Source organism: Acinonyx jubatus, chromosome B4 (assembly GCF_027475565.1).
Source record: "Acinonyx jubatus isolate Ajub_Pintada_27869175 chromosome B4, VMU_Ajub_asm_v1.0, whole genome shotgun sequence".
Taxonomy (NCBI): Eukaryota; Metazoa; Chordata; class Mammalia; order Carnivora; family Felidae; genus Acinonyx; species Acinonyx jubatus.
In genome coordinates, this window is record NC_069387.1 from 67,686,506 (window position 1) to 67,711,980 (window position 25,475).

The window sequence follows — 25,475 nt, forward strand, 5'->3', positions numbered from 1 at the left end:
TTCACAGTTCATCTGCATATCAAAGCCAGTGGGGTAGAACTTGCTCAAGTTACTGAGGCTACATGAAGATAAATGAGGATGAATAAATGTGTCAACACTTTTCGCCCTAGTCAAATCTGAGGTAATTTAAGTTCTAGGTAGCCTTTAATACATATCAAGAAACCTATAACTGCCTTCATATTGGTGAATATGACACATATATGCTAATGCCTCTCCGGGTGCAACCGGATGTCCTTCTTTCAGAATTTGTTTTGTCTCGAAGTTTTATCATCTCAGTTATCTTTAAGAGCTTACTTTGCCGTTTTTCAGGGATGAAAACACCTCAAACTAGAGTTGACCCTTGAATAATGCAGGGATCAGGAGAGCCAACACTCCCCACCCAGTCGAAATTCGCATGTAGCTTCTGACTCCCCAAGACTAATACACTGATAGCCTAATGTTGATTGGAAGCCTTAAAATAACATAAACAGTCAATTAACACTTATTTTATATGTTACGTGTATTATATACTATTCTTACAATCAAGTAAGCTAGAGAAAAGAAAATATTACTAAGAAAAGCATAAGGAAGAGAAGATAGATTTAGATTAGTGTATTTATCAAAAAATAAATGCACATGTAAGTGGACCTATGAAGTTCAAACCCCTACTGTTCAAGGATCAACTGTATTGTCAGTTTTGGCTCATTAGAAAGCTGCTGTTTCTTTTAACACAGAGTAAAACAGAGCATGGACAATAATTCAGGTAATTTAATCATCATAGACAGCTAATTTATGTAATCCAGCTCCAGAAATCTACTTTGAGGCAAATTATCTGTATTGACTGTCAACACTCATCATATTAGCAAGGTTTTTCACTTCACTTGTTATTGAGAAGCCAACAGGATTTATTCAGTTTAATTTGTGTAAGACTCCCACAAGAATACCTGCGTCCTGGACCCACAAACAAAACCCTGCGTGCTCCACACTGCTCCATTCCCATTAAATGCACAATTTCAGATACATACACACACACACACACATATATATATATGTGTGTGTGTGTGTGTGTGTGTGTGTGTATGTATCTATATTTTGCAATTGGGTGTGAAAAATGAATCAAAATAGACATGGATAGCATCACCTTTTTTTATGAGAAGAATAACTTAGAATTTTTCTCGTCTTCCCCCTAGATAAAATAAATGTCTGTATTTGTGGCAAGCAGCCATCTTGCTGACTTGGAAGCCATCTGCCTAAAAATAAAAAGGCAGGATGAGGGTAGGAGCATCAGTGTGTATGGGGGGTGGGGAACACTGTGTGTGTCGTCTCATTGAAGGTTGTTGTTAAGGAAATAAGCCCAATTGTCTCATGGCCCTATTAGTACCACTGCAGTTCTTTAACACAGGGACTGTTGGAGGTAATGAGCGTGACAGCTGTGGATTATGCAATATGCTTTTCATACATTTTGAAAGATGGTAATGTTCTATTCTGTGAGATCTACTTGGCTATGAGAGAAACTCTGTAGCTCTGTTTCAGGAAAGGATAAAAGGCATATGAGTCCAATTTTTTTTTAAATCACTTTTTCCTCCTTCTGAGAGGTGAACTATCAGAGGCTGATATTCTGAAGAGAATCATTATGATAAAAGGAACTGGTCAGGCATTGCCATTTAAGTTTACCCTATTTTAGCATGAGTTCCCACTAACCTAATATAATGTACTAATGTGTTCTTTTGCAGCTGGATGAAGGCTGGCTGGAAGATGAAAGGAATGAATTCTTAGAGGAGTTAAACTTGGAGATGCTGGAAGAACAGCATAATGAAGCAATGCAGCGCACGGCCAATGAGGTGGAGCAGGTAGGGCCAAAATTTGAACGACGTCATTTGAAATGTGGTTAAGTGGGTTTTCTTTTAATGGATAATCATAAATGGAGTAAAAAACTAAATCAAAGAGTTTGATCAAACACCTCTGTAATGGTAATTTTTTAGATGGGCATCTCAAATGAAGCAGAAGGAATAAATACATTTTTTTTTCTGTTGAGATCTTTCTAGCTTGGAAAGCTTTGGGACCACTGTTGACAGAGTCTGGTAGTACTCAAACGTTGACCCAGGTACTATTCAACCCAATTCTGAAATTTAATAGCAAAAATATACCTTGTTTTTCGATATGCCAGCTGGAGACAAGCTTTATCTCATGCGATAACCTCTCCCCCCAAAGTTAACTTTACAATTTAAAATATAAATGTGTCTCTTTGAATATTTAGGCAACTATAGCATGATGGTGACATGATGTAAGCCATCAATCTGATTTATGGTTTTGGTATCACGGTTCCACCTATATACTCCTGAAGAGGAGTAGCCTTATTTGAGATCATTGACATTATCTTGCCTTAGGGTCACATAATCATTCAACCAAAAATGCTGAGCTCCTAATATGTTCCAAGTACCACACTTGATTCTGAGAATACAAGGAAAATGAACAAAGTTTCTGCTCTTAATTAATTCATTGCTGGTGAAAGGTTACAGAGGGGCTTGTGGCAAACCGAGTTTGGGGATTCTTTTGTGATCGTTGTTGTTCCTATTGGATAAAGACAAGATCAGTATATCCTAGATCTTTTAAAATATATCCTAGATTTATTGTGTGTTGAATTCATGTCATTCATCTGCCTGATACAGCTTTATTAACACTTCTGACGTCAGTTTATTGATTTAATTATCGTCCTATTCTCAATGTTAATTCTTAACACATTCTAAGAGATAGTTTTTTAAAAAATCCCGGACAGTTAGGCTTAGGGACATGAAACACAAACATCCTATCGCTTTACGAAGTGAATGATGGAATTTATTGACGTGCTAGCATTTCATAACAGAGACGTATGTGCACGTGTCTGTGTGCACATGCCCATATATTAAATAAATCGTTATATTGCAGACTACGGTCTCAACATAGCTGCGTGTGCAATGCTCATTGGCCACTTCACAAACAGTAGCTCATGCTCAAAAGTGATGCTGCTACTGTGGTGATTGCTTTTCAATATAGGCAGGACAGATTGAAATTTTTATGTATGACTTCAACGCTGGCCACAGATAAAGATATTTTTTGGCGGCAGCTTCTGGTTCCAAGCAAGAAAGTCCTTGCTCCAGGCTTTTTCTCTCTTAGATACAAAATGTGACCGGATACAGAATTGACAGGAGGATGTTGGAATAAAGAAAGAAGGGAGAAATCCTGTCCAGGTGAAGCGATAGGGTGTCAAATGCTGCCTACTCATCAGACGTAATACAAATGCTAGGTCGTTGGAGGTAACACTAGACATCCCTGAGGTTAGATTCTCATTGTGTGGAAATTTTTCTTCACTGTGAGACTGAAAAATGATAAGAAGTACAGAAACCTTTAAAGGTCCTTTGCCCTTATAAACAATAATACTACATTAGAAATGTCTTGGTAGAAGCATTGCCTGTCACCATAATAATTCCATAGGGAAATGATAAACGATAGAGTGGCATTACATTAGAAACTAGGAATTCTAGGTTTGGGAATGGAAAACCCTTTTTATTTTCACATTGTCTCATAAACCAGTGACTAAAGAAAGGCAAATTCAATAAAAAAATAAAATAAAAATGTGTATTCATACTACAAAACTTAAATACACATACGCATTAAAACTTTCTTTTGACGCACTATCCTTGGTCTTACGGCTGCTGTTGACACATTGCGGAACATCGCTCTTGGCATAATTTGTCTATATCCTTTGCACTCTATATAAAAATAAGATAAAGAGGGGCACATGGGTGGCTGGGTCAAGTAAGCGTCAGACTCTTGGTTTTGGCTCAGGTTGTGATCTCACGGTTCTTGAGATAGAACCCCACATCTGGCTCTGTGCTGACAGAGTGGATGGAGCCTGCTTGGGATTCTCTATCTCCCTCTCTCTCTGCTCCTCCCCTGCTCTCGCTCCTCCAAAACAAATAAACAAAAAAATAAGATAAAGAAATACTACCCTTTTTGTATTTTTAAGCCCATCAAAGATATGAAAAAATAAATGTAAATAATATAGTATATAACCTAAAATGTCCAGTATCCATAACATCCACTGGGGGTTTTATGGCACAGCCTGTTGATGTCACCACATTGGATACTATTGTCAGCTTGATTCGAGGAACATACGGATGTACCAAGCACTCAATTACTTATTTATAACATTATGTTTTGTTTGTTTTTTTATCGATAAGGCATTTAAAATCTCAGTATGTTTTCAACAACTGAGGAAAAATATTTTAGGGAAGGCTGAGAATCCTAGAATAACATGATACATGGTCATGTGCTCTCCTTTACGGCTGATGTTACGTTTTGTTCTGCCATAACTTCTGTGGAAGAAAAATATAACAATTTTCTTGAGGGACCTTTCAAACCTGTGTTAGAATACCTTTTCTCATGCATTCTGTCCTTCTTTAACACTAACAGGCTTAATTATATTGAATTGTATAATTATACCTACTAGACGAAATATACATGTAAGTAAGTGAGTGGACTTACACATAAAGAAAATACAATGTAGAAACTGCCATGTAGACTTGTATGTGATGAGTGACGGAGAGAACAATAACTTTACCCTGGTCACAGAGAAAGAACTACATATGCATCCTCTTAGGGCAGTAACAGTTAATTGTTCTGCACAAAAGCCAAAAACTACCAAGGAATAAAGTTTACCTACAAGTGTGTATTCACATTTATGTCAAAAATACACTTTTTGACATTAAGTCCACATCTGGCAATCAGTGCTGCTCTGATTTTCATGAGAACTGTCACTCTCAGCAGAATAAAATTCACCTTTAAGGGATACTAGTGGCTGAGAGTAGAAAAATATTTTTTACGTAACCCAAATGAGTCTTAAGATGACATTGTTGCTCTTGAGCAGTGTGATTTGGAGATGCACTAAGGTCTGGGCACATGTATCGGAAAATATGACATCCTAGACATAGAAGAAATCCTGACTCCGGGAGATAGCACTGGCCTTTTCCACCTCTCTGTGTCACTAATAAGCTGAATACATTTGGGATTAAAGTTCCTCATCGATGGAAGGTCCAAGGCTCTAGTACTAACCTATTCCTGAAATACTGTGCTATTTAGCTTACCATTACCAGTGTATTACTACATCAGTGAAGTTTCTTCTGAACTTAAAGTTCAGGAAAAAATCATCATAATAAGATGATGCAGCTTCAGAACTCCAGGCCTCCATTCTGCAGAAGACCATTTAGACTACCTGTCTCGCTCATCCTTTCGTATGTTACCATCTCAGAGACTCCTAAAGGCACCTCATTTACACACGTGCATGCCATTTTCTCAAGTAAGAGAAATCCTTAAGATAAGGATCAAGTATTTAAATGTGTCCTGTTTCATTTATCGCCAAGTCAGGTATGACAGGCATATCCAAGCAGCTTTGGTTTTCTTTATTTCAATTCATAAAAAGCTGCCTTGAGCTAATGGCCTTTGTTTCTAAAATTGTTATGGATGCTAAAATTAGAACAGCTTTCTAGGAACCACACTTTTGCCAAGAAGCATCATTCTTTTTTTTTAAACTTGTTTTATTTTTTATTGTTTAAATTTACATCCAAATTAACATACAGTGCAACAATGATTTCAGGAGTAGATTCCTTAGTGCCCCTTACCCATTTAGCCCATCCCCCCTCCCACAACCCCTCCCGTAACCCTCAGTTTGTTCTCCATATTTATGAGTCTCTTCTGTTTTGTCCCCCTCCCTATTTTTATATTATTTTTGTTTCCCTTCCCTTATGTTCATCTGTTTTGTCTCTTAAAGTCCTCATATGAGTGCAGTCATATGATTTTTGTCTTTCTCTGACTAATTTCACTTAGCATAATACCCTCCAGTTCCATCCATGTAGTTGCAAATGGCAAGACCTCATTCTTTTTAATTACCAAGTAATACTCCATTGTGTATGTGTGTGTGTGTGTGTGTGTGTGTGATATATATACATATATATATATATATATATATATATATATATATATATATATACACACATACATACATCACCTATTCTTTATCCATTCATCCATCGATGGACATTTGGGCTCTTTCCACACTTTGGCTATTGTTGATAGTGCTGCTATATACATGGGGGTGCATGTGTCCCTTCGAAACAGCACACCTGTATCCCGTGGATAAATGCCCAGTAGTGCAATTGCTGGGTCGTAGGGTAGTTCTATTTTTAGTTTTTTGAGGAACCTCCATACTGTTTTCCAGAGTGGCTGCACCAGCTTGCATTCCCACCAACAATGCAAAAAGAGATCCTCTTTCTCTGCATCCTCGCCAACCTCTGTTGTTACCGGAGTTGTTCATGTTAGCCATTCGGAGAGGTGTAAGGTGGCATCTCATTGTGGTTTTGATTTGTATTTCCCTGATGATGAGTGAAGTTCAGCATTTTTTCATGTGTCAGTTGGCCATCTGGATGTCTTCTTTGGAGAAGTGTCTATTCATGTCTTTTGCCTATTTCAAGAAGCATCATTCTTTCGAGTTTGTCCACAATCAGTGTTTCTCAAGATAATTAATTTTCTTTGTTCTCTCAACTTGGTTTTCTTAGCCAAAAAAACAAGAAGAAGAAGAGGGCACAACAGATACGGCAACGTCCTCCTCTAACAACCACGAGAAAGACAGTGGGGTGGGGCGCACAGATGAAAGCTTGCGGAACGATGAGAGCTCAGAGCAGGAGAACGCAGTGGAGGATCCCAACAGCGCATCCCTGAAGAGCAGGAGAGAGCTGGGGCAGAGCCAAGACACTCTAGGAAGCGTTGAACTTCAGTGCAATGAGAGCTTCGCGTCTGGTGAATACATAGACTCAGACTGCATTGGCAACCCAGATGAGGAGTGTGAAAGATTCCGACAGCTCTTGGAGCTCAAATGCAAGATTCGGAACCATGGAGAATATGACCTGTATTACTCGAGCAGCACAATAGAATGCCATCAAGGGGAACAAGAGGGAGTGGAGCACGAACTACAGTTGCTTAACGAAGAACTGAGAAACATTGAACTGGAGTGCCAGAATATCATGCAGGCTCACAGGCTCCAGAAAGTGACAGACCAGTATGGAGACATCTGGGCTTTGCACGATGGAGGATTCCGGAATTACAACACCAGCATAGACATGCAAAGGGGAAAGCTAGATGACATCATCGAACATCCAGAAAAGTCAGACAAGGACAGTTCTAGCGCTTACAACACAGCTGAAAGCTGCAGAAGCACTCCACTCACTGTGGACCGTTCCCCTGACAGTTCCCTTCCAAGAATGATCAACCTCACCAATAAGAAAAACCTGAGAAGCACAATGGCCACCAATCAGTCTTCTTCCGGGCTGAGCAGTAAAGAGTCGACCTCCCCCAAAGCCAAAAGCACTGAACCAGGTTGCAGCATTGAAGGCAAGGAGAAGATTTCAGAGAGCGGCAAGCTTTCTGATCAGGAGCAAACCAGCAGTGAACACATCCCTTACCTCTCCCCTTACCACAGCTCCTCCTACAGATACGCAAATATCCCGGCACATGCCCGCCATTATCAAAGCTACATGCAGTTGATTCAACAGAAATCTGCAGTGGAGTATGCGCAGAGTCAGCTGAGTTTAGTGAGCATGTGCAAGGAGTCTCAGAAGTGTTCAGAGCCCAAGATGGAATGGAAGGTGAAAATTAGGAGCGACGGGACGCGGTACATAACAAAGAGACCAGTACGAGACCGGATTCTGAGGGAACGTGCCTTAAAGATCAAGGAGGAGCGCAGTGGCATGACGACGGATGATGACACCATGAGCGAGATGAAAATGGGCCGCTACTGGAGCAAAGAGGAAAGAAAGCAACACCTGGTTCGGGCCAAGGAGCAGCGTCGGCGCCGGGAGTTCATGATGCGGAGCCGGTTGGAGTGTCTCAAGGAGAGCCCCCAGAGCGGCAGCGAGGGCAGAAAGGAGATCAACATCATTGAACTGAGCCACAAAAAGATGATGAAAAAAAGAAACAAGAAAATTTTGGACAACTGGATGACAATCCAAGAACTGATGACCCACGGGGCCAAGTCTCCTGATGGCACACGAGTTCATAATGCCTTTTTGTCAGTCACCACCGTATGACCGAATGAACAGCGATGCAACTGATGTTAGGAGGGCGCTACCAGTTTGGGTAGAGTATGATTGCCTCGTTCAATGCGGCATTTTTATATATATTTTGCGACTCTTTATAGTTTAAAGTTTTTGTAAGCAAAAATACCTGGTAATTTTTCATTTGTTTTTCATATACTAGTACCTTCTTTTTTGGCTGAGATCTTTCTTTAACTTGTGATATATTCATATTACTCATTTATATATATTAAAAAAAACAAACACAAGGAAAGAAAACAAAAAACTTGAACAAAAATACTGAGGAGCCAATTAATTTCCTACTTTAATGTATCTATTGTAAGTTAAGATCTGGATTTATTTCTCTAGTTTACTTATTTTCTACTTTAATAACAACTCAATGCCAAAACATTTCTATGCTTGCTTCTTGGCATAATACGTATGAAATCAAACCTGTTAATAAATCATGTGCCACATCTTGTCTTACGCATAAAAACCACCTCTTTTTAACATCCCGTTGTACATTAACACATCAATGGCCGTTGTCTTTGTCTCAGTAAAGTGTAAGTGGACAATCTTCCTGTGGTATGTAGTGACATTGGTCATGTAGCTAGATAATTGTGGTAATTGTGACAATAAAAAATAAATTATTGATTATCCTTAAGAAAAGCTATCAAGGGGTGTTTTATTTTCATTGTTCACTGTGGTTACCAGATTTAAATTAGTCATATATGTATACTATTTAGAAGAGTCCTAATTGTGGATTATAAAATGTGTACATTTTCTATCACTTTCTTTTCCAATAAAATTGTCTCGAAATACTTCCCATAGATCATGGTGTCACATATTCTTACCAGGATTAAATTAGATAATATATGTCAACCGTCTAACAGACGCTAACTAAACATCCAGTAAATAGGAGGTTATCTCCTTTTGTCTGCTACCCAGTAAGGTAAAGCCAGGAAAAATTCAGGGAAGGACCTGGAGAGAGGATCAGTGAAGTGTCTGAAAATGTTTATAATGACACTAAATGTATTAGCTTGGGATAATGAATAGTAATTAATAATAATAAATAAAAATAGTCAGCTTCGGCCATAACGAAATGCCATAGACTGGGTAGCCTAAACAACAGGAATGTATTTCTCACAGCTCTGGAGGATGTGAAGTCCAAGTGCTGGCAGATTCAGCAACTAGGTGAGGGCCCTGTTCCAGCTCGCAGACGGCCACCCTCTCCCTCTGTCTTCAGGTGGTGGAGAGAAAGGAAGGAAAGCTGTCTGCTGTCTCTTCTGATAAGGGCACTGGATCCCTCATAGGAGCTCTACCCTCATGACTTCATCTAAACCAAAGGTCCCATCCCCAAATACCATCACCTTGGAGGTTAGAACTTCAAAATATGGATTTTAGGGTGACACAACTCACTCCATAGCACTATGTGCATTTATTTAGCCTATCATTTGGGAATAAATTGGGGGGGAATCATCTTTTTAATAATTGTGAGCATAGTCAACTATAAATGCCTTATATGCCAGTTTAAAATGAGATTGCCAAATTATCAGATAGGTTATTTAAATCTAGATTTTCATCATAAAAACCATCTATGTGTCACTCACGATACCTCCAGGGTAAAGGCCAGAATGACCATGTATATGCAAACTGAGTTTGATCAAATTTTCATTCAACCCAAGAGATTGTTGGAGACACACAGTAGAGACACAACATCTGAAAAATTCTGAAGTTACTTTCCTGTTTAAAAACTGACAGTTTCAGCTCTTGAATCAGACTCTGATGCCCTGCTTTATATTCCAGGCCCTCATTCACTTGTCCACTTTGCCTGTTGCTCCTTTTTAGATCTTCTCTGAGTTGATTCCTGGCTTCCCATTTCCACTCCAGTTATCTTATACTGTTCTCCTGTCTGGAGTTTCTGTGCCCAATTCTACACCTCCCTGAGAGTATAATCACATATACATTTTCTCTTTGGAACCCATTTTGATGACACCAGACTCTCTCAGCATTTTGGCATACACTATGATGCACCTGCAGCATTGTTTTACCTTCCTTTTTTCTTCTTCTGTTATTTGAATCACACACATAGTATTTATTGTCTCCCTGCATAGATTTTATGGAGTTTGGTCCTTGCATCCCCCTCTGTCTTTGCAAATCTCTGTAGAGAGCCGTTTGAATAATAATGAATGCTAGTTGAGTTAAATTATTGTATTTATCTCTCTCCTCCACGTATTGGTCCTTTTGTTACTGTTTTCCTTACTCTTCTACCTTTCCAAGTTCTTATCTCCTGAAAAGCTATTACATAGATGGGGAAAAAATGAATCTTAATTACATATAATGAAAAGCTAGACTCAAAAATTTTAAGGTAGTGATAGTAATAGCAACCTAAGGCAACTGAGAATTTCATCACTTCCAGCTTTAGCCATTGTTAATACAATCGACAAGATTACTCCGAACGTACCTAGAGCTTTTAAAATAAGAATGTTGATCTTAAGAGCTCAGCTTTTTCCTGACCTAATGCCTGTCATTATTGTTTATCTTCTTGACATAACTGGGCTTTAATATTCACTGCATTCAGATTACTCCTATAGATAAATGTGACTTGAAACCAACATGTAGATTTTTCCAGAAGAAACATGGACACATCTCATAACGCAGTATTTCCAAAGTTACCAGCTTACTTTTATTTTTATTAAAGCCAAATGTTCTTGCCAATTTTTAAAAAATGTGATGTTGGTATTTTTCATGTCTGTATTTATACATTCTACAAGTTGAGAAATGTCTTTTTCAAAAATCAGTGAAAATCTGAAAGTGTTATGTTTTTATCTTTCTACGTAACATATCTTTGTGCTAAACATGTTTTTTAGTCAATGAATAATAAATCTGTTGCTCAGCAAAGAAAAATAATTTGTTATATGTGGGATATTTTATTTCAGTTCCAAAGAAATATGTGAATATGAAGAAGGAAAATATTTTACTTAGGCTTAGCTTTGAAATTCCATAGTTTTATTGCTTTTTTTTATTCAAGATGTGACAGAAATTGGTGCTAGGATCCGCATGTGAATGACCTAGGAGGTGGAAAACAATGTATATTCGCTGGGCATTTCTTCACCGCATGCCAGGAAGAAGTCTATTGTTACCATTTTATCTTGTGCCGACTGTCCTTCTATGAAGACATGTGGGCTGTGGGAGGACTCCTCTAACATATCCTTCCCATAGCTACGTGCCGATTTAATCCTTGTCTTATTGGTGTGTCTAAATTTTCCACCTGAACCAATCTTTTTATCCCTCCAGTGAGCTTCTGCTTTCTGCTTCAAATTCTTTGTTTTGTGATGGGTGCCATTGTTCAGCTGCTCCTTCCTACTTACCACCTATGTCTTCTTGAATTTCCCTTTTATCTGGTCAGTCACAAAGCAGTGTTATTTTTTTCTTTAAAATGTGTCAAGTACCCTAAATCACCTTTTGGCTAGACTGTCACTATTTCGTGCCTAATTACTTCAACAGGTCTTTTCCTGAGCATGGGATAAAATCTAAGTGCCTGAGCGTGTTATCTAAAGACTTCCATAATTTAACCTCAACCTGCTACACACCTGATCTCGCATGTCTTTCCAAGAAAGACTTCTAACTCAGACCTCAGGAAACCTGTGTCTTGGGCAGATGAATAATTTGATGTTCCTTCAAACTAATATTCTTTCAATTTTAATTCATTTTCTATTAATTTATTATACTCTACCATTAGTTAATATCCATTATTTTTCTATTTCTATTAATAATCATTAATACAAGGGGCACCTGGGTGGCCTCAGTGAGTTGAGTGTCTGACTTTGTCCCGGGTCATGATCTTGTGATTCATGAGTTCAAGTCCTACATTGGGCTCTGTGCTGACAGCTCAGAGCCTGGGGCCTACTTCAGATTCTGTGTCTCCCTCTTTCTCTGCCCCTCCCTAGCTCATGCTCTTTCTCTCTCTCTCTCTCTGCCTCAAAAATAAATAAAAACATTAAAAATTTTTAAATCAATATAATTGATGGAATATAATTAATATAACAGCATAATTATTATTAAATAACTTTATTAATTTTCAGTTACTAAAGTTGAACACTACAAGTTCACCAACTAATTCACTTATTAAAAAAAAACAGTAAAAAAAAATATTTCCCCAAGCAAATTATTTCTTACTTATTTGAAGTTTTGTTCTTTCTTCAGTTTTCTGTCACTATTTTTCAAAATGTATGTCTTTGGAAGTACATTAAAGGACTTAAACTTTAGATAGAACAAACCATTTCCTCCTATAAATATGCATGATATAGTTTCAGAGTTTCAGTGAATACTGACTACTAGAGGGCACTGACAAAAATGATTGACCATGATAGTCACCTATTGAGGAGCGCTTTGAGATTTGTTTGTTCTTTTGCTTTTTGCTGTTTCCACCCAAGTGTGCTGCCCTTTTTAGCCAATGTACTGGCCTTTTCACGGTCAGTGTACAAGGCAGCCCCACTTGATGCCATTCCCATTTCCAACTCCACTCTTTGCTTGTGGTGCTTTGCATATTAGACAAAACCTTCTGTTTTCTCCTTGTTCATCCCTCCGGTGTTTATTTCACATCTTCCCATCTCTCGGGAGATTTTTCCCTAGCCATTGCCAGCAGCCACTCTTATTTCTAAACACTCAAAGATGGTATTGCCTTAACACTCACTTGGCTTTCTACCCAGTAGTGTCTAATATTTTTTTTTCCTGTAATGTGTCCGTCATGAGTATAGTGTGTTGCACGGTGAGTAACCATTGCCACATATGTCCTTCTGGCATTTCTTCCGTTTTACCAAATAACAGCTGCTCAGAATTTTGGGTGCCATGCATTCTTTACACATCCTACTCGATGGTGTTGTACTGCAAAAAAAGCATGGCTTCTGGGTTCATGGGCCATCAATAAGCTAGCGCCCGGCCTGTTATTCAGTATCCCACTACATGCTTTTAACTTATTAATATTCACTACGGGTTTACTGCCTCCCGGCTCTGCCACTTACTAGGTTTGTATTCTTCAGCAAGTTACTTAAGCTTGCTGCTGCTTGGTACAGGGGAGATAATTATAGCCTTTTTCATACGTTGAGAATTAAACGGGTTGACACGTATAAAGAAGCTAGATGAGTGCCGGCACAGAGTGGGGACTCAACAGATATTAGCTATTATTTTAACTTACAGGTGAACAAACTGGCTAATATGCCGTGAATCCCATAGCTACTAAGCAATAGATTCCGGATGCAAGCTTGTGATAGTCTGCCCGCGAAGTTTCTCTTCCTTCCACTATTTCCAGCCTCCATGTTAATTAAAAATGGACATTAGAAGTAATAGCAATTTGTTCACTAAAATCTACAAGTTCTGCCTCAAACAGAAGTCCAGACACCTGCCACCATTTTCTTTGTGTCATCAAATGTGCTGGCTTTCTCATTTGGTTCCACTTTATTGATCAGCCTATTTTTTTAATTGCCTGTTGTCTGTGGTGGGGAATTATGATGGTAGATTTTGTTTTTGTCCTGGCTAGCCAGTACATAACTACATTCTGCTTCAAATTTATTATCACCCCTTTCTACTGTGCTGCTTGCCACGTCCATGATCAGAATGTGCCACTGTTGTAAAAAACCTCTTGGATATCCATTTTTGGGCCTGTCATTAGTCTTTACAGCCTGGTGTTTTAATAGGAAGCATAGTCAATGGTAGCTATTCAAACCCAAAATGTGTTTGAACCAGAAATTTAATAAACCAAGACACTTATTTAACTTCACCTTTTTGGTGGTGATAGGAATAGATTCAATGGGATGCAACTGGCCAGCGTATCTTGGAATGTTTGTGAGGCACTCGAGGAAACAAAGCCTACTCAAATGTTTCCATACGCCAGCCCTATCCTGATGTTCTCATCATGGTAGGGTCAGCGAATATAGCATAGCTTTCTTTTTGCATCCATTTAATTTAGCCTGATTTCTTTTTTTGAAACAGGACCCTAATCAGAAAATCAATCAGATGGAGGGCACAAAAAAATAGAAACGGTATAAAACACTTAAGAGAAGGAAATGTGTTTGAGAGACTACGATGTTCAGTGTGTTACCTGCTTTACATGAATCATTAATAAACGTCTTGGGGAGATGAAGTATGAATTCATGAAATCTGACTGTATCAAGAAATCAGCACAGAGTGATGGAGCCGGTGAGGAACACAGGAGGGTTAAGAGGGGTAAAGGTTCCTATGGGCTGCCACCACCTTAGGGAAGCCCTCCCTGCCCTCATAACCCTGAATGATGACTCATCCACGGGACAGTTCTCATCATTTCTGTGATCTTGAGCAAGTTAGATCCCTTATTTGAGTCCCCATGTTCCCATCTGTAAAATGATAATATTGGAATAAATGATCTCTGAGGCCCATTTTATTCCTAACATTCTAAAAATTGGCAATAAATAATAAAATGTTTTATTCCAAATTTCCTTTTGTTGCACCCATACCACAGTTGTTTTGGAGCTATCTTAGGTAAACCGCATCATCTGCCTGTGAAGCAAATAAGGACATTTTCAACAGGGAAAATAAGAAAGTAATTCATTGGTGTAAAATAATGCCTACCCACTCTTTCCATTATTCACCAAAAAAAAAAAAAAAGCCATTTTTCATGATGGTTATCACCCTCTGAAAGACTGCATTTGCATTATACATTCTAGAATATTAAGGAGTTGTGATTTAGAATGGCTTAGATCTGCAGAACCTTGTATATTTATAGAGAAGATGGGAAGGCGACAGGTTTGTGCACCATTTGGGTAACACTCAGTTTTGCAGGTGAGGGTACAGGCCTGCTGGCACGAGAAAACTTGTGGTGGAGCTACTTGGGGTGAAGTCAGTGTGGGTCATCCAGCAGACATACTGGCTCGCTTCTCACATGAAGTATGACTGGAATTTAAGTCATAAAGGGTGGGAGAGTTAGGCAGGAGCCAGGTCATGAGAGTTTCATATTGAAAGAAATGGGGGGAGTTAATCAATTTTATGTCTTAAAAAGATCCATCTATTAGAAATTTAGCCCTTATATTGGATGGAGAAACATTTGGAGGAAGGACAACCAGTCAGAAGACTGTTCCACTGACATGGAAGAGAAAAGAACTTGAACAAAGGGCCAAAAAGGGGATTTGACAGATGATAGGAACTAGAGATGCAGATTAGAGATGCAAGTAAAATACAGAACCCCAGTTAAATTTGAATTTCAGAAAATCAGTGAATAACTTTTTAAATATAACTATTCATTGGAGACATACTTACATTAAAAAATCTAGTTCATCTGAAATTTTCATTTAATTAAGGACCCTGTAATTTATCTGGCAATCCTATTAGGAAAGTAGAATAGCCAGGTCTTGGGAAATGACAAGATACAGAATAGGAGATAAACAGAGAGAGGAAGAAGTTGAGGATGTTGTCCCTGTTTCTGGTTGTGTTACTGAGTAAATTATGGTCCCACTCAGAACATGCTTGACATGAGAAACATGTTCTGGAAGAAAAGGTGAACAATTCAGTCTTGGGTATGTTGATTTTAAGGTGCCAGTAAGACAACCCAAAAAGAAATGTCTAATTGGCAATTTAAAAAGCAGGGATGGAATTCAGAATAGAAGACAGTGACTGGATGAATCTATGTTGGGGGCACCAATGGTACCATCCTCTGGGTTTCTTTCCTTTACCTAGACCCACGAAAGCCTGGTTACCAGGAGAGGAGCAGTGAATAGGAACCTAGTAAGTGTCACGGGGGTGAGGGATATATATTAAGAGAGAGAGTGAGAGCAAGTCAGGGAACGGCAGAGAGATGGGGAGAAAGAATCCCAAGCAGACTCCATGCTCAGCATGGAGGACTCATTGCAGGGCTTGATCTCACAAACCATGAGATCATGACCTGAGCCGAAACCAAGAGTCAGACGTTTAACTAGCTGAGCCTCCCAGGTGCCCCTGTTCTCCTCCTTTTTAAAGGGAATACTATTGGGGTGCCTGGGTGGCTCAGTCAGTTAAGCAACCAACTCTTGGTTTTGGCTCATGTCCTGATATCACGATCTGTGAGACCGAGCCCTGTGTCAGGCTCTGCACTGACAATGGATTCTCTCTCTTCTCTCTCTCTCTGCCCCTCCCCTGCTTCCCCTACCCTCTCTCTCTTTCAAAATAAATAAATAAATAAACCTAAAAAAGGGAATAGTATTAACATTGTATTGATATACCATAAATGTATTCATCTCTCCCCCATTTATTTTGATTGTCCCTAATCTTTAACTACTGCAATCAGTGTCTTAATAACCATATAAATATATAATTTCCTGCATGGATGAGTATATCTCAGATAAGTTTCTAGAAGTGCAGTTGCAGGGTCGAAGGGTAGGTACATTTGTGATTTTGATGGTTACTCTCATAAATACTACCCTCCACAACGGTGGCCCAATTTCAACTCCTACCAACAGAATATAAAAGAACATATTTTCCTTCCTTCCTTGCTGTGACATTTTGGGCCTCTTTGCCTCCTAGTGCATTTCCCTTCCCCTACTCTGGAGAATCCTTTGGACTATATGTCCAAGCTCTCATGTCAGCTGGACTCGGTCAGTGTCAGCAGTGACAGGAGAGAGGAAGACAGGAAGAAGGGAAGGGAAAGCCATGGCAATTTCCTCCTTCCAGGGAAATAGCCAGGTTTTGTGGGGCTTCAACATTCAGAGGTTCTACTTTAAAAAGTAAATTAAAAATTATGAGCTCAAAATTAGGCACAAAATTAAGTATTAGACTATAAAAAGAAAATACAAACAACCACAAATTTTGAGAAGCTTACAAATATCACAAAATTTTTAATTAATATTTTATTATCTGCCAAACATGTATGTTTAATACCTATTTCTCCTGTGTTTTTGGCTGCCTACTCTTAGATCCCTCTTTTCATGAGAAATATTTTTTGATTATTTGTATAGAGAGACTAGAAATATAATTCAATCTTTGCTTATCATAGTTGATCAAAATTTGATTTCTGATAGTTTAAAACATTTCATCTTCTCAACCTATATTGGTAATGTCAAATAAATTTTTAGGCTTATTGTGAAATTTGGGAAAGGTTTTTTCAAGCTTCTTCCATAAATGAGCTGAAAAACTTTGAAAAATTTACCCTAGATTTGCTTCGAACTCTGTATATTTTAAAGCTTGTTTCTCCTCCACTCTTCATATACTTTACCTGCTAAGAAGTGTAGGACGAATTCCCAACTCAATATGAGCTCTAGCCCTTCTCTTTTGCATAATATGTCATGGAGAGTTAGGATAGAGGGTATTTCTACTAATGATTCCTATGCCAGGACAGCTAGAAATAACATGATATATATTAATGTGTACTTAATATATATTAAGTAATTATATGTTAATATATTTTTCATATACTAACATCTATTTAATAAATAATATACATATTATGTACATTACATAAGTAATAGTGTAATTCACCTGTGAGCCCCAGATGTCAATTTAGTCTGAGCTCCAAAATGTCCATGGTAAGTCTATCACCATGTCAGGGACATGAGGGGAAATGGAAAAGAAAGTTGAGTGAATAACAAGCAGTAGTCTGAACTGATGACAGTTACAATATCTTAAATTTACAAATTTTACAAAAACATGTGACCATGTGAACCCACCCACCGAGCCCCAACCCAGGGTCTTGGAAAACAAACAGGAGGCACTGAACCTCTACCTTGATTGACCTCTGGCTCCTTTCTCTCTGCCTCAGAAGCTCACCTCCTCATGGCTACAGCTCCCCGCAGACAAGCCAACCAAGGCTCCAGATTCCAAGGACACCAACCACTGAACACCTGGAACACTTGCCCAGGAATGTTTGTGGCTTCCCACTATTTCTAATTTGTAGATTATCTCATTCTTGACTTTTACCTCTCCCTTGATGGTTTCCCTGTATTAAACTCTCTGTCTTATTTAAAGCAATTTCTATTCTGCTTTGACTCGAACCGATACTGTCCTTGGTACTAGATATGGTCTCAGTTAACAGACCCCCAAATAAGATTCTAGGTTAAAGTTACTTTCCTGTTTATGTATGACCATATTCATGCCCTCCTTGAAGGTGGAAAATGAGACCTTAGTAATGTGGGCATACAGTATATCATCCGTAGGTGCTTAGGATTAAGTGCATGTCAAAATCATTATTTTTTAAAAAACAGTTGCTAAGTTGTTCCACTTGTCCACTAAGGGAGCATTGATGATTACAAAGAATATGGGGTAAGGTAACCACTTTTGACAGCATTAGGGAGTCTATAAGGGGAGAAACATTTGGAATAAAGGACTGCTTTTAAAAGAAACTCATCTATGGCCATCAAAAGTAACCACTGACAGTCTTATAGTGGACCTATACAGAACAAGCTAAGCTTCAGAATGTCTATGGCATCAATATTTCCAAGTAGTTTTTTAAAATTATTTCCTAATGATTTATATTTAAAATTTTTGTGCCAAAGTAGAACACACATAGAAAATTCATAGAAAAAATAATTTATAATTATTTCAAAATAGACCCACCTGTATACCGCCATCAGATAGAACATGGCCAGCACTCGAGAATCCACTTCCCAAATATTACTCCTCCCTTCTTTCCAACTGTTAACACCATCTAGGCTTCTAACACTACAGATTAATTTTGCCTATTATTGAAGTTTGTATAATGGGAGTATATATTCTTCAGGTCTGGCTTCTTTTATTCAACATTTGGTCAGTGAGATTGATCCGTGGTGTTATGTGTATTTGCAGTTCATTTTCATCACTGTGTAGTATTCTGTTGTGAGATTACCACAATTTATATCTACTCTATAGTTGAGAAACACTTGGTTTGTTTCCAATTCCTGAATATTACAAATAATACTATGAACATTCTTGTATACATGATACAAACATTTCTATTGCGCATATACCTAGAAGTTGAATTACTGGGTCTTAGATTATATATGTGTTCAGTTTTACAGATGTGAAACAAGTAATTATAAAAATTTATATTCCAACCAGCACTGTATAAGAATTCTCAATGTTCCACATAATTACCAGTGCTTGATATTTTTTAAAAATTGGCAGAATTTATTTCATTACAGTACTAATTGTTCATGCCAGTTCAGAGAATCCTAGGATTATAAGAAATACTTATTTTTAGTAAGTACACAACTCAGTTTGGTGCCCAACAATTTAGAAAAATGTCCCTGATTGTTCTTTCCCTATTTAAATTGTTTTAGCTTCATTGAGATATGCCAATTGACATATAACATTGTATGAGTTTAAGGTATACATTTATGATAATTTTATACATGTATATATTGCCAAATGATCACCACAATAAGGTTAATTAACATATCCAACACCTCACATAATTACCATTTTTTGTGGTAAGAACATTAAAATCTACTCTTTTAGAACCTTTCAAATATATAATACAGTACTGTTAATTATAGTCATCATGCTACACATTAGATCCAAAGAACTTATTCATCTTATAGCTGTAAGTTTGTACCCTTTGACCAGCATCTCCCCATTTTCCCCTACCCTGAGCCTGTGGCAACCCCCATTCTATTCTGTTTCTAGGAGTTTGGCTTTTTTAAATTCCACATATAAGTGAAATCATACAGTATTCGTCTTTCTCTGGCTGGCTTATTTCATTTGGCATAATGCCCTCAAGCTCTAACCATGTTGTCACAAATGGCAGGACTTCCTTCATTTTGTGGCTGAAAAAACATTTCATTGTATACATATAGCACATTTTCTTTATCCATTCATCCATCAATGGATTTACGTCGTTTCCATATCTTAGCTATTGCAAATTATGTTGCAATGAACATAAGGGTGAAAATATCTTTTCCAGATAGTGGTTTCATTTTCTTTGCATATACACTTGGCCTTGAACAATGTCAGAGTTAGAGGCACCAACTCCCACATAATCAAAATTCTGCATATAACTTTTGACTCCTCAAAACTTAACTACTAATAGCCTACTCTTGACCAGAAGCCTTACCAATAACATGAACAGTCAATTAACATATATTTTGTATGTTTTATGAATTATATACAGTAGTCTTAGAATAAAGTAAGCTAGCAAAAGGAAAATGGTATTAAGAAAATCATTAGAAAAAGAAAATATTTATAGTTCTCTACTGTACTTATCAGAAAACAATCCACATATAAGTGAATCTGTGCATTTCGAACCCGTGTTGTTCAAGGGTCAACTGTATACCCAAAAGTGGGATTGCTGGATTGTGTGGCAGTTGTATTTTTAATGTTGGTGGGGACCTCCATACTGTTTTCCATGGCGGCGTACTGATTTACATTCCCACCAACAATGCACAAGTGTTCCCTTTTCTCCACGTCCTTACCAACACTTATCTCTTGTCTTTTTGATGATAGCCATTCTAATAGGTGTGAGATGGTATCTAATTATGGTTTTGATTTGCATTTCCCTGATGATTAGGGATGTTGAGCACCTTTTCATGTACTTGTTGGCCATCTGTATATCTCTTTTGGGAAAATGCCTATTCAAGTCCTTTGCCTATTTTTAACTGAAGTATTTGATTTTTTGCTATTGAATTGTCGTTTTTTTCTCCCCATAGGTCACCTCCTGGTACCATGAAAACACACACCCCTAACCATAGCTAATTGGATCAGAGGGTGGACATCTAACGCAAGGGTATCCAAACTTGAGACCGGCCATATGCCTAAGAAGTGATCCGGCACGTAAGCATTGTCCAAACAAGAATAGTGATCAAGCCGGTCAAATTTTGCTAAAAATTTGAACTGGAACATTGAGGAGATCATCAGTTACTAGCTGATGTTGAAGCCAATAGATACGCAGAGATAAAGAGAAATAGTCTTTATAATGGTAAAGAACTAGAGTAGAGATTTATGCATTCTCAAAATAGGAAAATCTTGTGACTATCTAGTTTCTGTCTCCATAAAGCTTGACTATTGCACTTCATGCTTTTTTTTAGTGGACTGGCAATAAAATTTCTTCAGTTTAACATGAGGACTGGCTATATGATTAAATCTCTTATGTCCCTTATCTTCATATGTATGTTCATGATGAATCATAATTATTATACCAACCTAAGAAAGCTTCCATTTAGTGCAACAGAAGAACCCACCTAAAACAATCTCTTTCTAAACCTCTTTCTACACATATGTATGACTTTTTAAAATAAGATCTTAGGATACAAACTGTTTATGTCCTGTTTGATTTAATGATACACTTTAAATATCTATCTACACCAATAAGTGTGTATATGTAGCACTTTCAGTGTTTAGAGTATCTATTACATGGATAAACCATAACTAATTTAACTATTGCCTTTTTTCCCTTTCTCTTATTGTTTGCTGCTGGTATAATGAAAAATGATGCAGTAAACACACTTGTTCATATTCCTATGGATACTACTTTGATTATTTCCTTTGGATAAATAACCAGGAGTAAGCCTGCTAAAGAATGATGTCACTTATAAGACTTTTGAATTGTATTCTTAAAATGTCCTCCAGAAGGTTACTAACAATTGCATTCTCAACAACAAATGGGAGTGTACAATTGTATGAAAAATAAATAATGATTTGCCTTAGGAGCTTTCTCTGAAAAGAATCTCCAGTTGCAATGACTACATATGCCAAGGGAGACCTATTACTGAGGGAACAATTTGAAGGTGAATGGGTCTTTTGAACATGAACATGCTAAGTTGCTGGCCAAATTTTCAATAACTTGATGGATGAAAACTTGCTGGAGACACTGCTTTCTACACACTTCTTAGCACAAATAGGATACACTTCCAGAAGGATAATCAGAGTTTCTTTAATTTGTGGGTTTTGTTTTCATGTATAGTTTGAAAGTTCTAACAAATGTTTATTTTCCTTCCAAAATATATTTCTAAGTAAAGGAAGATAAAATGAGCCATTGTTAATATACGGATATTTCAATTGTGTGAGTGTATATATATCTATATATCTATGTGTATATATAGATATACACACACATATACAATTGTGTGTATATACAAGTACATGTACAGAGAGAGAGAGAGAAAGAGAAATATGTATTTGCGTGAATAGCATATGTGTGTGAAAGAAAGAGTATACATTTCATCTAAGAGGCAATGTGAAATGCTAAATTAATATGCTAAATTAATCAAAATACTAGGCTCAGCTCTCTACAAACTTTGTGAACTTGAGCAAATTACTTGACCTTAAAGAGTCAATAAAATAAAAGAATGAAGCAATAGAGTCATAAGAAATGAATCAGGCATATTAAAAGAAGATTAGAGCTATGAATTTCTTGAGAGCACTTAAAAAAGTTTTAATGATTTAACCTGTGACTGTGAAACTTATGACTTAAGTTGTCTTCTAGGTTATCTGACTAAAGCCATATGTGATGGCTGACAATCAGCAAGAAGACTGAGGTTCAGCTCTGTGGTCCCATCATTGCACTGGCATTACTCAAGCATTGCTGAGAACCGATGACTTTCTCAGTGAGAATCCTGTCAAGAAGGCTAGGTGAGTCTCCAAGTCTACCATTTGAATTTAGTCCTGAAAATGTTAAAAAGCATGTAAATAGAAGATCCATTCATCTTCTCCTTCTAAATGAGGAGTCGTACGCTGGGAATTAAATTTTCATGCTGGAAGACAAAAAGGTTGACACCATATTTATGATGGCTAGACCTTCTTTGGCAGGAACTGTAGAAAAAAAATATTTAAGTAGGAATTTGAGCAGTCAACGAGCTCATGAAATTCACCAGAGATCAAAACAGTCCCTTTGGCACTTTAAAGGCTTCCCCCTTATTTTCTGAGGTTATTTAACCTTGCTGCCAGTCTCAACTGTGCATAAATATTTTTGTGGCTTTGAAATCACCATCTTAATGGCATATAGATGCTATACAGTGAGCAATAAGAAGTGTATAAATATTCATATCAGTCAAGATGCTGTCACCCCTTAGACAGGATGGAATCTCCAAAATTAAAATATAAAAAGGGTAATTCAATTTTCCCTCCCCTTTTGTCTTGACTTCATAGTTAAATGAATGGTGAGAATAAAGAACTGGACCCTGAAATTCATACCAAGTTTCAGGTGTAAGAAATTAAAACTAAGGACCAGTTCAACCCCGACAGTTTAATTTACTTCTCTTAAGATCTTTAATACCAAACTTATCAGTTCTCTCTGTTAGGCATTAACTTGTTAAATGAGTCTTAATTATACATAAGCAGATGGAGATTTGAATTAAAATTACCTTACACTCGAGTGGCTTTAGTTCATTATAACATATCTTCCTCTTAATCATTTAGGCAGTCTCATCATCTTTCATATAGAAAGTTATTAAAATATTCCAATTTCCATATTTCTTCAGATACAGCCACCATTAAATGGCAAGTAATGCACATTAGTAGGTGACTTATACCATCCAAGAATTAGTGAATTATTCATGTCAGGGACAATTTTTGTGCTTTTCTGTCATCTGTAGCATTTTCTTTTAAATACTTTATATTTACTTGATACGTGGAACCTCACCTCATTTAATTTTAAGTACCAATTTTAATTCCACTCCATTTTCAAAGGGATGATGAAAAGGGACACCATCAGCTTTATTTCGTACTTTGGTTCCTCATAGTCCAGAAAGTGGGGGTACAAGAGTTCCTTGAAAACTTTGATAAAAGGATCAAGACTCAGTAGTTAATCACAGCAGCCTTCAAAAAGACCACTACATTCCGATACAATGTACCCAGGGGAAAAAAACACAATGCTTAAAATTAGCTCCCATATTGCTAAATATTAAGGGACATAACTCAGTAGTAATTTTCTTCCTGGAAAGTCATATTTCTAGACTTTACAACCAATCTTAAGATTTGTAACTTCTTCGAAGTTGCTAAAAATGTTGAGACAAGGCTCCACCCAGATATTGTTCAAAGGTCAATGACTCCAGTGTACCATAAGGCTAACTTAGGCCAAGTAGTAGTAACTTAGGCCATTTTAGTATTCCTGAAAGTGAGAAATTTACAGCTATTCCCTTAGGAACCCTCTTGAGAAAATTTCAAAGCCAGACACTGCCATGCCTTTCTTCAGAAGTCAAATTCCCCTTAGGCTGTTATTTTACCCAAGTAGTCAATCAGTATCCAATAATGTTCTGTTCCAGAGGCATCATTGGATTTACAGGCAGCAGTGACAGTGGCAGCAGAATCAAACCAGACAGCTGACAAGAGTGGAAGATCCTGAGTCTTGGCTGAGTCATCAAGACAAAAGTTCAGTCAGTCTTGTCAAGCATTGTCATATTTTATTTATAAAATGAAGAATATCATCCTTTATGTCTGACAAAACTCAATATTCAACACAACTCTTTCTGCACCTCTTAGACTGTGTGAGTGAAGACAAATGAGGAGTCTCAAACCCACATGTAATTTGAAAAGTAGAGTAAACTGGCCCTGAGTTGCACGGTGAGTTGTAGTAGCCTCCAGTAGGATCTCAGTAAGACTGTACAAGACAACAAGAGACTACTTCTCGTAATGAAATGAAACCTTTCTCCAACTAGCAGGCAAGAGTTATGCTAATTTTTAATTGCATCTTAGCAATTTGACATCACAGCTTGCTGATGATGCATATTTCTATGGGAATGTAAAGTAAAAAATATAATCACATTTATACCTTGAAAGCAAATATTGAACTTGTAAGACGTGTTAGAGGCATTAATTTCATTCTGCTCTGTTGTCTTCTAGAACAGAGGCTTCCACTTATAGATACACACACACACACACACACACACACACACACACACACTCCAGTCCTCATGGAGATAGTTGTTTTCTAAACAAGCCTGTTTTCTTTTTCTTTTTCTCTTTGTATTTGTTTATTTTACCTATTCTCATATACCACTGATTTACTTGAAAAACAAATATGTAAGTGTAATATATATCTCAAAATCAATTTAAATTGATCAATAATTTTTAGAGGCTTTGAATACTATCCAGCCAGGACTGCTCCCTGCCAAGGGTGGGGATTTAAACTTGGTCACTTCTCCACCGAGAGCCTGTATACTGTTTGGGAATCCTCCAGTCAGCTCATACTCTAGACTCCAACTAATTAAGTTTTCTGCTGCTGCTGCCATTGAAAGCTTCAGTCAGGTATAATTAAAACTGAGCCAATGACAGCAGTGGCATTTGTCAGAATCATCCAGTGGTTCAAATACCAGTTCTGACAGAAATGTCAAACTGATAGCACTCCCATCTTCCCAGTGCATGCAAGGGAAAGGCAGGGAATACTTTTATTATAAATGCTGGGCTGATAACCTTTTTGAATCCCAGAACACCCAATGCCTCACATGAAATTTCATTATCCTGGAAGAGAATTCAGTTCATAGATGC

General features: G+C 37.5%; 1 protein-coding gene across 2 annotated transcripts in view; it reads left to right on the top strand.

Moving 5' to 3' along the window:
- The window catches only part of PDZRN4 (PDZ domain containing ring finger 4), a 364,458-nt gene extending 355,547 nt beyond the window's left edge, over nucleotides 1-8,911 (top strand). For both annotated transcript variants that reach the window (XM_027035911.2, XM_027035910.2), the window contains 2 exons: nucleotides 1,713-1,829; nucleotides 6,570-8,911. In XM_027035911.2, coding sequence (XP_026891712.2) covers nucleotides 1,713-1,829; nucleotides 6,570-8,096 — 1,644 coding nt within the window. In that variant the 3' untranslated portion in view covers nucleotides 8,097-8,911. The remainder of the gene's footprint in view (nucleotides 1-1,712; nucleotides 1,830-6,569) is intronic.
- Nucleotides 8,912-25,475: the final 16,564 nt, after the last annotated feature.